Here is a 16,222-nt window from a genome sequence, read left to right as displayed (position 1 = left end):
TATCCTCCTGGACACCCACTGAATCCACGCGATTTTTAGGACTCTTTTGGGCCAAATCAGGCGACTGCCGCATCAGCATCGAAATATTGGATGGCTTGGTGGTACAAAAATGAGCATCAGACATTTGGAAGTCAATGAGGACACTTTTGGTATTCCGCAGAGCCGCAAAATTGTAATATACGATATGAAATTCATAGGAAAAAACAACATAAGAACAAAGATCTTTATAGAACTGGCCAGTAAATTGGACTTTAACTCTAGAAGTGGGATTAATTCATTGAATCTACTAACCCATCTGTCAATTGCCGGCCACATTACTCATTCGTCTGTTGGCCAATGTTCATCCAATTACTCGAAAGTTTCCCCGCAACTCGACGCCTTCGAAATGGACTGTAAACTAATCCGAGACCGCGAAACGAAGTGCTCAAAAATTAATAGCCTGCCAGCGAGCATAACCTCAAAGAGCCTAGACTAGAAGCTCATAATTATGAGTGGGCGGGTGGGAAGAAGGGGGCGGGGCTCCCTGGCTCGGCCATAACTCATAAACATAAATTTAAATTAGAAAACAAATGAAAACCGCGCCGTGTCGTTAATTTTCTCAGCCATCCCTTACCCATTTTTTGTCCACCCCTTTCGTTTCCATCCCCCGCTTTTACATTTTCCTTCCTTTTTTATGCCACTCACCGCAGGAAAATCCGCCAAATCGGACTATATAGAAATGAATCGGTGAAAGTCAGCGAATCGGGTCAGCGGGTCAAGGTATTCGATGGGTGGATGCTTTAAAATAAATCAATAGCTCGAAATTATTGAATTTCTGACTGGTCAAATGCTTTTTGAATAGTTATTTGTATAATATACATAATGCATTTTTAGACCAACTATTAAGCTGAATATATATTGCTTGAAATGCTTCTCTTTTTCATCACTTAGCTATGAACCAATAGAAAATACTTCTTTTCTCTCTCTTACCATTATATTTATGCACTTACTTCTAAATAGTGCTCATATCGAGGATATATTAAAACCACAAACGGAGCTAAGCGGATGATGAAAGTTTCAGCAGACCGAAATGGCATACAACACAAACAGCAAAATGCGACCACAATCGATGATTAAGGATGGGTTTGGTGTCCGGCGAGGAGGTGTGGAGGTGCGGAGGGGGAACGGTGGCGACGCTGGGGAGATGCTGAAATAGGAGCTGGAGTGGCCTTGCCTTTGATGTGGCCAAAAAGCAGGACGAACAACTTTTTATTCCATTCCACTTGACTCGACTCCACTTTGCTACGCTTTTTGTTGGCAGATCTTGATTATAAGCCACATTAATGCACAGACATGCCTCGAGTAGTGGGAAATCGGGGTGGCAAGAAATGCGGTCGGTGTCTGAAAATGGGAAAACGGGAAAATGGGTAGTAGGGTTCGCACTAAGAGTACCCACAGAACGGAAAACGCGCGGGAAAAACTAGGTACAGCTCTTTGCCGGTCAGCACTTTTAATTAAAACAAAACAAAACAGGACCAAATACGGCAGAGAATGGAGGACAGAAAATAGTTAAATAATGCATGAAGTGCGTGCGACAGGGACGGCACGACCCTAACAGAGAGAGAGAGACGGAAGTGCCCAAGAAGACAGAGGCAGTCAGAGTCAAATAAAGAAGTTCCAAGTTCGCAGTCCGCAATAAAATGTGGACGCAAAATGTGCGGAAAATGTGATGGTCAACAAATTATCAACAACAATAACCCCGAAAAGAAAAGCAGGAAGTCGCAACAGAATACAGAAATGGGTAAAAATATAAAAAGGGAACGGCGAAAACGAAACAGAAGCGGAAGTGGAACGGAAAAACTGGACGGGTCACAAAACAAGTGGCCGAAAAAAGGCACTACGAATGAACAGCTGTGAACTATGACCCCAGTTTTTTCCCCTTTTCTTTTTAGACATTTAGCAATGCCAAAAAGAAAAGAATTTATTATATGTGCACTGAAACTAATGGTAAATGAAGGCAATTACGATTTTATTTTGCTGTATTTTGTCAACTTTTGAATAAAGCAGGGGATAATTCTGCGAATAAATGCAAATGTTTTTCATCAAACTGAACTATTTGCTCTTGTTGTTCAATCAGTTTTTCGCAGTGTATTTATATCAACATATAAATAAAAGTGGCCCACAAAACGAACGCGAAACAGAGAGCAACCAACTTTTTTGCCCGTTATTTAAGGCGCTTGCCTTGGCAGCTTGAGTTCCTTTTCCCCTCGCGGGTCTTCTAAATTGGTATTATACGGCTTAAGTGGGCGTTGGAAGAATGAGGGGAGGGAGGGGGGAAGGCTAGGGTCAAGGGTAACTAACAAAGAGACACCTGATGATAGTTCTTAATAGGGCTTAAGGGAAATGAGCACGGTGCTTTTAGCTAATTTCAAGTAGAGTGTTCTGTTATATTTGATTTTTTTAGGTATTGGGGTTTTGCTATGTACATATTTATAGTCAAATTCAATATAGACTTGTATTCTTTATTCCATTATTGAATACGTCAACCGACTTTGGTTCCCAGAATTCCATCAATGGTTAACTTTTCGGCTTAATTTGATGTCCCTTTCTTCCAATTAGTTGGCCAAAAACCACTAAATTGGCATAGAAAATGTGACGTTATTATAACGAAACGCTTACAGAAATAATTTCAAAGAAAAGACATTTCGAAAAGTCTTGAACTTTGTGAAAAGCGCCAATCATCTGGTAGTTCCATCTATTTCTGCCTCTCTGATTGATGGACTACGTTTCAATATTTCAATGGATTGCCAATAAGGCCAGTATGAATTCAAAAGGGTAACCAAGCTGCAAGCTGTGGAAAAAGGCAGTTGAAATTAAGTTGTTACTTTTGTGGAGCTCCTCTTTCTGAGTTTTTCGTGTGTTTTTCCTTTTTTATTACTCCATCATATTGTCCCAGCGACGAATGGAAGACATTGAAGTGTTGTGCATGGAAAGAAATTAACATAGTTTCGGTTTTAATTTTAACTAAAAAGATTATGATTCAATAGTAGCTAAATAACATCATTTTTATAAATTAAATGAGTGTTTACTGCAAGAGTAATTTAATTAAAAATGCCAAGATGCCTGATAAAAAACTGAACTTGAAAACTAAAGCTTGGATAAATCGTAGGTTTAAATATTACAAGCAAATATATGTAGCAAATTTTTTATTGTAGATTAAATTGTAAAGATCTCGAGATGGCAGTAAAGTCTATAAATCATGGACTGGTTCAGTATTATCTCAGCATTTTGTTGCCGTGTGAAAATAGAGTTTTCCCTGGGCCAAGTCCTTTTTGGCCTGGTCTTTTTAGTCTCGTTTTGCTACCCGTTGACTGTTTTTGCCCCTTGGCCCGGCGAAAAACCTTTTGGCCTTTCATTTCGGTCAGCTTGCACTTGGCCAGCCAGTCGCTGGGAATGTTTATTGTTGCTGCCGTTGTTCTTCGCCTTCGACCCCTCATCCTTTTGCTTTCCCAGCCTTTTTTGTGGCTAAATACAAAAGGCAGCTGGTTTTTATGCCTACCTCCCCATTCTACGCCCCCCTTCTGGCCGCCTCCGAGTAGAAAATGTCTGGCTTTCTGGGCGGTTTGGGCTGGCCGGTGCCCTTTTTTGTGCCGGCTCGGTCGGTTGTTAGTTGCATGAATATGAAGTGGTCTTATAATCCACACCAAACAACAAAATGACCCAAGTGCGAAATTAAAAGGCGAAAATGTGCCATGGGCGGAGTAAAACGGGGTGTGGGCTAGGGTTGGTGAAATGGCAAAGAGGAAAAGGAAGCGGGCTGAAACGTGATGACTGCAAAATGAAGACGTTGGAACCGGAAGCCTCGAAATGTATGCGACACAAAAACAAAACTCCCTCCCACGCCGAACAACAAACAAAAAAGCCGAAACAATATAGTTGATGTTCCGGCTATAAGATAGCTGCTACTCAGGTTGATTTATTGTCTGTGGATTCTCGCCAATTAATAAAACAAGGGCACGGAAACTGTGAATCTCCTACTCCTCAATGCCTAACCAATACAACAAAATTTGATTCGGTTTTTGGGTAATTAAAATTATTAAATGTTGGTTTTAATGCATATTTTTAAGTAACAGTTTCTGAACTGCATGGGAGATCTTAAACCATTTTAAAACACCAAATGGTCATCACCTTTTCACGGCTACAAAATTCTGAAATATTTTTGAATGCTTCAATGTTAAATACCATTTTTAAATAGCTTACCAATTTATTCATTTATTGATTGATTTATCGAGTTGTATAGTTTTCAGGCAGAAAGGCAGAATAAATATTTTGTTTCCCCATATTTTCGAATCATTTGACAAAATGAAAACAAATACTTCACGCTAAGCTTTTGGAAAATCGTAAAGAATTTTTATTGTGTTTTACATACATTAGCACTGCCAGTGATTTGTTGCCACAGGTAATTGAGATTTATTCGAATACCTCGAGGATATGGACAGAACGAAGGGTTAAATGTGTTTTGCTGCGCCTCAAAATTCAGCTGATATTTCAGATGAAATACCCCTCCTGTCCAAAATAAAATCCGACAAAATTCTTGCTGTTAACCAATTTTTTTTTACCAGCGATTTCCCAATTTCTCTCGGATTCTGCGCAATGGAAGACAAAGAGATTTCTGTTTATGGTTATGGTTATGGTTGGGTGTGAAACTCGGCTAACTGTAGTGCTTGAAATATTGAGAGCTCCTTTCTAAAAATTGAACTACGCTCTTCACCGCTGTTAATCCTTGAGCCATGCGCTGTGTTGACCTTTTGAACTCTTTATATATTTCTTATATATTTTGTTCTCTTAAATAGCTCTTATAACAACTCAAGGACTGTGTCTCCGCTAATCTATCCTTTGCAGGCATTTTTATTCGGAGTCTTTCATACTTGTTGCTAATCTCATGTGGGATTGAATTTAATTCACCTCAAACATTTCCAGCGTTTAATTGGCAAGGTATTTTGATGTGCTGATTTAATTAATTAGGGAATGGCAGCTTCTATCAACATTACGATTATTGATGCCTTTTAGGTATGTCTAAGTAAATTTATACAAGTATAGACTAAATCAAAACGAATATAAGATAAATGATATTTGATAAATATTTTCTTGAGCTACCATACCATACCAAACGTATTTTAAATATTTATTTTTTATAACAAGTGCAAAGTTTTTAAAGTTATTTTTGTTTGCCGTTTACTATTGAACTTTTGAATTCTTTGCTGTTTGACTGTCTAAAAGAAGTTTATATCAAATTGTATGGCTTATTGGTTTATTTTCTTTAAAAGTTGTATTTATTATTTTTTTTTTAATAATCAACTTGTATAAATATTACTTATATTAGAATCAATCCATTTTCTCTAAGTATACCTTTGTATTTGTAGAAAAGTTGAATTAAATTGTTTTTTTTTTTTTTTTGGAAACAACATGATATATTTGTATAAGTCACAAGATACCCATAATCATAAAATTTGTATATGCTAAGAAGTCATTGTAAAATTCATAGTATAAATGAAATTGTATATCTTCTGTTGGTTGTGTACAACTCTACTAGCTTTGGTTACAAACAAATAAAAACTAATATTGTTTATTGTATAAATATTTTAAGCATAAGGTAACTTTTAGGATACCTTATTCATTGTGAAGGTTTTTTATATTTTCCCAATTTAATTTTATTTCAAATTAGAATTCAAGTCATGTACATATACATACATATATAAACATTTTCTGGTGTATTGCATGAACATAAATTCAATGAAAGATAAGACAAAAAAGTTTGAAGATGTAAAGCTAGTGTAAGAGCAATAACAGTCATTTAGCTTAAAGCAAATGTTACTGATCAAATAGTAAATGTTTATCAACATTGCTTTAGCTTTTATCAACAGAAATCTGATTACAGAATATGTGTTTCGAAAAACATCGCTCAGCGAATACAAAAGCTTTTGGGACACAATAGCTTTCCATTTGAAAATATCCCAGATACCCCCTTTTGCCAGCAAGGTACTTTTTGTTCTTGGCTGGGATTTTCATGAGGTTTTCCCACCCGCAATTGACCACCCAATAAAACCAACTACCCACCGCCCACTGCCCGCCACGCCCACAGCCGACCAATCTCTTGGGCATAAGTGCTTGCGTTTCATAATTGCCCTTGTTTGTGGCCGCGTATTAAGTTGTTCTTGTTCCTGTTTCTGTTGCTGATTGTCCGCATTGCGTATACGCCACGTGGCCGCAGAGAGAGATGCAAGAACTTAATAGACAGAGTGAACGACGGGGTCCGAGGGAGACGGAGAGAGATGGCAACACAATTGCATATTGATTACAGCAAAACTCCCCTGTCGACAACTCCGCGGTGGATAATAAATTTCCAATTATGATCGGTCGGCGGAGGAAGAGGAGCAGGAGGCCAACAGAGAAAAGTGAACAAAATGAGGAAAGAGTGCGAGACAGCGAAATTTATATGTTGAACAAATTGGATTAATTATGAAACCATGAAAATGAGGTTAATTCCTTCTGGTTAAATAATCGTTAACTATTCGACCCGGCCTTTAACCAAATCCAATCGCAGACCTCCCGCTGCACTTCCATATGGCTGGGCACGTGCAACATGCAAAGTGCAATGTGCAACTGCATCGGTTGCAATTACATGTGGCGTTAATAAAAACAAATGAGTTTCGGCCAGAGAGATCGGCTGCCATTAAATGTAATTATTTTAATACGATTTACAGTTCGGTCCACTATCCCCATTCCCACTCACAAAACACTGCAATGCGCTCGACGGGCGTTTATGTTTTGATTTTCAATATCTGCAATTAAATCTGTTGTTTTGGTGGCGTCTTCCTACAGAGGAAAATATTATAAATAAATTTAATTGAAGACTAAAACTAGTAATTTGCTAGTTGCACATAAGATCATTAACAAATAATGAACCTGATTAGGTGTATGCACTACTAAAATTCACAAATTTGCAAGAATTTCCTATCCACTCGCGTTCAGCCCAACATTTTCGCGCAGTGCACCGTGCTTTATAACTACTTATCGGCTAGCGACTGTACTTGCTAGGCATTTAAAATGTATTGTTATATGTAATTATTAAGAGTGCATTTTCTTACAAATGTTGCCCTATGTGCCACTACTATATATAGTTATATTTATTTGTCGAGCCATTTTAAAAGAGATTAATTATTGAGAATTATTTATTTTCACAATATTTATTTATGTAACAAGAGAGAAATGTTATATTATTAATATTTTGGCAATTACTTTATATAAATGTCTTGTATCATTTATATCTATCTATTTCCTTTTAATAAAAACCCCATATCATTAAAAAGTATTCTTAGCTTGGCACAGCGCCATCTGTTGTTTGAAAAATCATGTTTTCCTCACTGTTCGCCAGGGGGCGTCTTACAAAGCTCTCGATACTTCAAGGTGTTTCAAACATAATTTAAAAATGACAGCCAACTTTCCAAAAGCTATTTACACAAATAATTTCAATCTTGCTGCGTAAATACCACCAAAACTCAACTATCTCTTTACTTACTATTTAATAGTCCCATTCTGTGAAATATTCACACTTTTTGCATTCCAAATTACACCGCATGACTAAACCCGTTGACGGTTTCCCAATTTTTGCATAATTTTCTGGTAGCTAATCAACTGGTAAAAATCCATGCACGAGGATTTTCGGGCGCTTTTCGCTGGGGGCATTGTTATTTATTTGAATGCCTTCAATAAATAACTGTGTCCAACGATGAGGCAGCGGCATGCATAATTTTGCGATGATTGTGTTTTAATTAATGCAACACACAAAAAAGAGAGACGCACTGAGTGGCGGGAAAGAGAGAGGTAAGGGGTTAAAGATCGGGCCGTAATAGTTGCAAAAAAAAAGGAAATCAACTGGCCAGCAAACTAACTAGCGGCTATTGTTTGGCCACGGCGCCAACATTTACATGCACTTGCATTTAACCCATTCACACACATACACATGTAAACGGCAACAAACACGTATGGGGGTGCACTGCAATAAATATTTAATATTAATAAATATATGTATTTCATTTTAATGGATTCTCGAACTTTATTAAAAAGGCTAAGAGGTCGATTTGTTGTCAATATTAGTTGTTTTTCTAGACATGCTTTTTGCTAATGCTAATCCATGGACTATAGACCTAACATCCTAACACAATTTTCAGCACATTAATTAGAAATTATTTAGAAATAATCTGCATGGATTAACTATCTCAAGTTGATATAGTTTCATTTATTTCCTTGGTACATTTTCAGGTATTATTGTGTTTTCAGTGCACTCGCCTTAGAACAATGGCCTCAAATTAAAAGCTGAAATCAATGGGCCCTCATCGACCCCTCACAAAATCTGTGTGGCTCTTTATCCCCTTACCCCTTACCCCTTAGCCCCTACCCCTCCCCCCTCCCCCCCTCCCCCCCCTCCAATTTATTCAGTTTGTTCATCGCTTGCATTAAACATAATGCACGTAATTATTATCATTTTGCGGCAGCTTCTACCATACATGCAGTCACACACACACTTTTGGCTTCCACCTACCGAACCGAACCGAAAATACAGAAATCCTCACTTTTCGGTTGAAACTGCCAATTTATACCCCATTGTGAACTATTTATTAGTGCATAACTTTATAAATGAGCGGCATTGGACAGGAGTTTTTGAATTAAAGGGGACATCGCCTGCACATATGTATGTATATATTGCATGGATTTTACCATGATAATATGCGGACCAAGTTAAGTCCGATGGCAACAGCCATCCAGAGTTTGAGGTTTCGAGATCGGATCATTAGCCCTTGAAAGCCACCGAGTGGTGTGGGCGATGTGTAGTGATTATTTTCATAGATTTCTAATTTGTTGCACAATTAGCGGCATTGAATTTTACATTGAATACGAAGCCATTAATCAATGCCTCGATACTCGGACTGGATTGGATGGCCATTGGTTCGATCAAAGTATTGGTTGATTGATTGAGGTTCTGGTTAATTGAATTACTCGTACTGTGTTTACATTTCCCAAATTTGAGGTAAGTTTTCCTTACTTCTCGATTGCAGTACAATTTATTGCCAATTGAAGGATTAATTGTCTGCTATCTGGCACTTGAATTAACTGAACAGCTCGATTTAACAAAGCCAAATTTGAGTTTCATTTACTAATGAATATGAAATCATTTCTTGGTCCAATTTGACTGTGTTGGTATTCATTTTTCAAGATATGTATGTAGTTTCGTAACTGGAAGGCTTGTTTGATTTTCTTGGTTCTCAATAAATTCTTTTTTTTTTTGTATTTTATTGGCCTTATATTTATTGCATTAGTCTTATGAAAATTGTTTTATTTGAGCATTGAATTTGGTATTTTTTTGGACCTTGGAATCACAGAAAGTTTAAGCTATTCACCTGGCTAAAAAAAAAAACCCCTAGGGTTCGGATAATCCAGAGTCAGTGGATCTAGGTGGGGAATAGCCGCCTCAATTGCCGCTGTCCCCTGGAGAAAATAAAGAAAGTCCCTAATCGCATTTGACTTTACCAATGTTCCCAGCTGGCATGCGAGCTGCTTGGCTCGCCCCAGTTTTCCTTTGGATTTTCCATGGGCTTTTCCTGTTTGTAGTTGGGTTTCGTACTGACAAATATGTGTGTGTAGCCGGCAGAATGCCAACAATATGCAGGTGCATATTGTGAAGGCAGATTGTGGCTTGTCGTTCCGAGTGCCTAACAAGTGCCAGCAAATGTACCGTGAAGAAACCATTTAGGATTAGTTTAATATGATACACAGGGATCCAGGACGAGGGGGCTGCAGATGGAGGCGGTGCCTAGATAACGCTCCTGGAATAAGCAAACAGTACTTAAAACTGCCGGGGCAGGACTACTTAAGATGGGGGTGGTCCGGATTCCCGGATTCTACGGCACAAGAAAAAAAGTTGGGCGAAAAAATAGAAAAAGCCACAAGCAAACGGACAGACAGACTCTGGCAAAATATTGGTGAGATAAAGCCAAGGCTCAGCCCGAGCTGCACAAAGGAAAAAAATGACAAATTTGCAAATGTTAAGACGGAAAGAAAACATCAACATAAGTTATAGGCTTAGTGCGTAATCGTTTTTCGCAAAAGGACCAAGGACTCTCCACGACTCGGCAGGCAAAAGCCGAAAAACTCGAGGCAAAGAAGTCGGTGGTTGTCGGTTGGTGGTATGTTGGTGGCCATGTGGCAACATGGATATGTATGTCATGCCACCAGCGGTTTTTTCGAGAAGGGACACTTTTAAAACTGGAGCACAGCTATCCAAGGGGCAGGACCAAACAAAGTCGTTAACTCCAAGTATATTGATATCGATGGCAAGTAATTGATGCGTGCTGAATGACTAGGTAAATGCATAACAATATAATATCGCAGCAGATATTATTGTATTTTTGCATCAGCTACTTGTGTTTAGTGTGCCAAGTATATTATTACCCGCAGTTGTTATCATATCATGCTATAAATCACGATTCCTCCCCCTCCTCAAGCAATTGACAATCGAAAAATGGCAGCTCCTTTTAGATCACCGACTTATCTCCAGTCCGCCTCCATTAGACATTAGACATGCGGATTTCCCTGACTGTTCAAATTAAAAATTCATAAAGGCAGAAATGCGAAATTATGATGATAAAATAAACACAGAAAAGAAGCCGCAGACGAGGCGACGACCAACGACAGGCTAAAGAATCAGAAAAATGCACTGGGAGAAATGAACTTTATAAATGTGGAAAATAAGCTATAATATATATAATATAATAATAATAATATATGCTCCTTTCTTCGAACACAGTTTTTAAAATTATTTATAGCAAATGGTTGACTAAATTAGTTTAAATTAATTAAATGTTTAATTTATAAATTCAAATAGTAAAATTGTTGCATATTTTTATTAAAGATCCAAAATCGCTTTGTTCGTGGGGATTAATGGTGGTAATGTAATATGCATTTTCCGGCAGTGTACATCCAGATGGTGGGTGGCGAATTGGGTGGCAAGTGGGAGGCGGTGGGTGGCGCTCTGAACGTGACATTGGCCGGCTACTGTGAGAAAAAGCCAGCCGCAGATTCGGACCCTGCTCCGGAGACTTGAGCGCTGATGATGTGGATAAAATAAACATGGGACATTGGTTTGGCCGGGCAGCGTTTACGGTGGGCTGGGAGAGGGGGCGGCGGTGGGCGGTGATGGGCGGTGGGTGGCTGGCCGAGGACGAAAGCGTGTTTAAACATTAAAAGGACCATTAGATACGCCTTAAAGTATGCTTCAAGTAGATTATCTTCCATCAGTTTTGTTTGCTTACTTGGAATTGTTTCGCTTCATTTTTCTCGTTTGCAAACACACACATACACCCACACACCCAAAACTTGGTTTACTTAGTCAGTGAGTGAGAGTGGGTGTGTGTATGTGTGGGTGCGTTTTCCTTTTGGCCAAGGGAAAGCGTCTTTCGGAGTAGAAAGCCAAAGCCAACGACGAAGACGAAGAAAAGCCCGAGACGAAGACGACGTTATTATAAATTGTGCGCGTGTCCTTGTAAAATAACATCTAGTGAACCCAAAAGGCGCCCTGCACCACTCTAAGCCACCCCGGACCACATTCTGGTCAAGTCGTGGCCTCGGCAATGCTTCTTAAATTACCAAGAAGTGCGCTCTCGGTGGCGCTGCTGCCTCTGCTCCAGCCTTTCGCTTTTGGCCATGGCTCACGGCTCATGGCTCATGACTGATGGCCAAGACCGTGGATGGGGGTGGTGGCGAGTGGGTGGCGACGCCGCCAGCCTTGACTCAATTTAAAGCCCGCCCAATTGGTCGTAAATTTCTATTTCTGTCCCTGGCGCCTCGGATGCTCGGGGATCGAAAGCCCTATCTTGAAAGGACATCGTGGTCTTTATACCTGGCGAAATGCTTAAGCTTCTTGAATCGTATTCTATTTAATAACATTTTAGGAATTGCTATAATGTAAAAAACCTCACCCGATAATCATAATCATCAGCTTTTTTATTAGTTTATTTTATATTTCCCGAAAGAGCATATATATTTCTGATTTATTTGTAAAGCCCTAAAGGTGATTATATGTTTATAATACCTCAATTTTCTCACTTTAGTAGGAATATCGAACATGGTCAATCAATATTGGAGTCTTGGCAATTAATTAATCATATCAGCCAAGTGCTATCGCCAATTACATTAGCACCGGGTCTCAGATGTCCTGGCTACCAGAGCGTCCAGTCGCGGTTTCCACAACGGCCATTCAGTCATGCGCCTCGCTATCCTGTGGCTGTTCTCCGGCTGTCTTCTGCCGGGGATTCAGGATGGGATGTGGGCTTCGGTGCGGGCACAACAAACTGGTCGAGATGTGCTCCTCTCGCGGATGGGAAATCCGCAGAACGAGCTCAACACCAGACGACTGGCGAACGCCTCGAGTTATCTGACTAGGAACTACATTGCTAATAGGATCAATACGCTGGTAGTTCGAGAGAACTGTGTGGAGTGTCGATATGAGCTGACCGACCGCCAGCGACAGCTGGTAGACCAGATCCTGGCCAGCCTCGCTCCGGACCTCAGTGTCCTGCTCCACAAGGGCACTGCAGAGGAGACTACCTGGGAGTACACACTCTTCGTGGTCAACGACCACACCGCATTCACGTGAGGCACACTCCGGTTTTCAGTTTAGCAGAGAAAATATCTATTTAATATTTTTGAGAGCTTAAAATAGTTGTAGGTTTCATTTAATTGTTTAATGCCCTTTTGCAGAGGTCAGGTGTTCATCTTTCCCGACGAGCTGCTGGAGCGCGAGTTCTTCTGCATAGTGGTGGTGTCGGATATCCAGAGTCCCCAATTTGTTAGGCAGACCGTTGGATCGATTGTGAAATCCAATCTGCGGATGAATTTCGTCAATGTGGTGGTGGTGGCCCAACTGGAGGACGGAACGGTGGGCACCTACAGCTACAAGCTCTTCGAGGCCAACTGCACGCCGGGCATCACGGTGCGGCAAATCAATCACTTCGACAGGATCACCGGAGAGCCGCAACAGAGTATGCCGGACTTGTATCCCGTGCGGAATGGCCACTTGGGCGATTGTCCGTTCAATGTGAGCGCCACCCACCTGCCGCCCCACTTGATCTACAAGCGGTACAAGGATTCACCTCCGGCCAGCAATGAGTCCATTCCGGCTGAGGATCTCTCCGGCATCGACTGGGATCTGCTCCAGCTGCTGGCCAAGGCGCTAAAGTTTCGCATCCAGCTTTATATGCCCCAAGAACCCAGCCAGATCTTTGGAGAGGGAAACGTGTCCGGCTGCTTCAGGCAGGTAATTTGAAATAAAGTATATCAGTGTCACAACTTTCTGAAAGTTTTAAAATTTCAGCTGGCAGATGGCACTGTGTCGATAGCCATCGGCGGCTTGAGTGGCTCGGACAAGCGTCGCTCCCTGTTCTCCAAGTCCACCGCGTACCACCAGAGCCACTTTGTGATGGTGGTGCGCAGGGATCGGTATTTGGGTCGCTTTGGCCCGCTGATCCTGCCGTTTCGCGGCAAAGTGTGGGGCATGATCATCATGATCCTGGTGCTGGCTGTGCTGAGCACCTGTTGGCTCAGATCCCGTTTGGGCCTGAGTCATCCAATGGAGGATCTGTTTACGGTGATTGTGGGCAATCCGATACCCAATCCAAGGCTGCCGGGCAAGGGATTCCTTCGATACTTACTGGCCAGTTGGATGCTACTCACTCTGGTCCTGAGATGTGCCTATCAGGCGCGACTCTTCGACGTTCTTCGCCTCTCGCGCCACCGCCCGCTGCCCGAGGATCTCAGTGGTTTGATTAAGGACAACTACACCATGGTGGCGAATGGGTACCATGACTTCTATCCCTTGGAGCTCACCTGCCGGCAGCCCCTAGACTTTTCGGCCCGATTCGAGCTGGTTCAGAGGGCAGCTCCGGACGAAAGACTAACCACAATCGCGCTGATCAGTAACTTGGCCTACTGGAATCACAAGCACCCGAACATCAGCCGTCTGACCTTTGTTCGCCAGCCGATCTACATGTATCACCTCGTCATCTACTTTCCCAGAAGATTCTTTCTCCGGCCAGCCATCGATCGGAAGATCAAACAGCTGCTGAGCGCCGGGGTGATGGCCCACATCGAAAGGAGGTACATACAGTACGAGAAGAAACATAAGGTGGCTTCTAACGATCCAGTTCTCCTGCGCAGGATCACCAAAAGTATAATGAACGGGGCGTACCGTATCCACGGACTGGTGATTGTTCTGGCCACAGGGATGTTCATCCTGGAATTGCTGGCGGGGCGCAGCAATGGCAGACTAAGGCGATGGATGGAGTGGGTGCATGAATAAATAAATTTGATGACTGTTCAAAATGATATATAATAATAAGCTTATGCTTTATAATAAGCTTAAAACTATAAAAAAATATAATAATATAAAAGAAAGGAGAGTTGCTACATTGTTTTTAAAGCTAGATTGGTAATGTAGCTAGTAGTCAGTTCGTTAATGGCCAACGACTCCTCTTGCTAATTTGTTAATCCTCGGTGTTCACACATGAACACGAATATATTTAAAGACTTACAATTTTGGGCTCCGTTCATATCTTATGTAAATGAATCGAGAGCGATAAATTATATTTAGGATTTTGTTATCTAAGGCGACATGGGTGCATTGCTCAAAAACATGTGCACACCACATGAGTCAGTCACTTGAGATCGTTCCCCGCCTCCTAAAATAGTCCCTTAGTGGGAAACCACAGATAAGGTCCTCGCCGCTCAAGATAGGCAGATGTGCCCGAGCGTGGGACCTCGATAAGGCGGGGACTATTTACTTAGGCCTCTGCGTAGGCCATTTACTTTAAGATGCGATTCTCATGTCACCTATCTAAACCGAAGATATTTCCAAATAAAACCAGTTTCTTACAAAAACTCAACGAGTAAAGTCTTCTTATTTGGGATTTTACATTTGGTCAATCGAGCCTTTAATCGACTCTGCAGTTTCCCCCTACCAAAGGTAAGGAACTCAGAGAAAGGCCAGCTCCTTTAAGCATCTTACAGCTAAAGGTAGCAAAAATAAGTGACTCTTGTTTCCCCCTACCAAAGGTAAGGAACAGAGTATAAATATAAAAAGCAAAAAGATACAAAAGAATCTTTTATGTTTTAAAACAAGCACCTTATAGTCTATAGCTAAAGGTTGCTTTGTGTACCATTATAAATTGTGGTAAGGCGTGCTTGAGGCCATACATCAGCAATTGTGAAATTAAAAAGTGCATAACAAAAGTGCCTTATAAATGCTCTAATAGCATTAAATCAGCTCATAAATAGAGTGCAGTGTATATGCCATAAGAGCATAAATTAAATAAAAAGTGCCTGAAAACAGTGCCTTATAAATGCTCTAATAGCATTAAATCAGCTCATAAATAGAGTGCAGTGTATATGCCAAAAGAGCATAAATGCCGAAATAAATGGCTAAAAAACAAAAAATCTGACTGGACTACAAAAATAATAAAACGTGCCAAATAAAAAAAAAAAAATCATCTTTAAACATCGACGGAGCCTTAAAGAAGAGAAGGAAGTCAAATTCAAAGGAGCCTCTACCAGCAGCAGAAGCAGCAACAACAGCAGCAGCAGAAGCAGCAACAGCAGTAGCAACAGCAGCAACAACAGCAGCAACAGCAGCAGCAACAACAACGACATCAGCTAAGTCAAAACAAGAATTTTCTGTTTATCCAAACACACATATATATATAAATACATATAAAATACATATACACGTACTATATATATTAAGAAATTACAAAAAATTTTTAAAATGATGTCAGAAAAGACTATTCAATTCCTTAAGAAGCAGTCCGAAATTATTTTGGAAATTAGAAAGTTGGAAGTAAAACCAACATTAACAGATGTAGAAATTCTAAAATTAAATGAGCTTCAAAAATGTTTCATTGCTAATCATAGCAATTTGTTAAAGATCGGCGTTGTCGATCATGAATATTTTAACGCGAAGCAGTATGATTTAATAATGATGGTGTTAGAAAAAATTGAAAATAAAAATGAAAAAATTAAGGGCGAGTCGGTAGAAAACACTTTCCCTAAATCAAACACTGTCCCTAAATCAAACCCTCCCCCTACATTAAACCTTGAAATGTGTGGTCACCCTGAAAAAGAGGGTATAGCACAA

General features: G+C 40.4%; 1 protein-coding gene across 1 annotated transcript; it reads left to right on the top strand.

Moving 5' to 3' along the window:
- Positions 1 to 12,298: 12,298 nt before the first annotated feature.
- LOC117148830 lies at positions 12,299 to 14,392 on the top strand. The gene is made up of 3 exons (XM_033316480.1): positions 12,299 to 12,687; positions 12,796 to 13,351; positions 13,409 to 14,392. The coding sequence occupies exons 1-3, from the start codon at positions 12,299 to 12,301 to the stop codon at positions 14,390 to 14,392; spliced, it is 1,929 nt and encodes a 642-aa protein (XP_033172371.1).
- Positions 14,393 to 16,222: the final 1,830 nt, after the last annotated feature.

Source organism: Drosophila mauritiana, chromosome X (assembly GCF_004382145.1).
Source record: "Drosophila mauritiana strain mau12 chromosome X, ASM438214v1, whole genome shotgun sequence".
Classification (NCBI taxonomy): Eukaryota; Metazoa; Arthropoda; class Insecta; order Diptera; family Drosophilidae; genus Drosophila; species Drosophila mauritiana.
The sequence above is the reverse complement of the archived record's forward strand: the minus strand, read 5'-3'. Positions and strand labels throughout refer to the sequence as shown.

What these genes read in the sequence shown, in the direction of transcription:
- LOC117148830 (XM_033316480.1), top strand. Translation starts at nt 12,299, where the DNA reads ATGCGCCTCGCTATCCTGTGGCTGTTCTCCGGCTGTCTTCTGCCGGGG. An exon ending in AACGACCACACCGCATTCAC is followed by an intron (nt 12,688 to 12,795) that starts GTGAGGCACACT and finishes GCCCTTTTGCAG; the next exon opens with AGGTCAGGTGTTCATCTTTC. An exon ending in TGTCCGGCTGCTTCAGGCAG is followed by an intron (nt 13,352 to 13,408) that starts GTAATTTGAAAT and finishes TTAAAATTTCAG; the next exon opens with CTGGCAGATGGCACTGTGTC.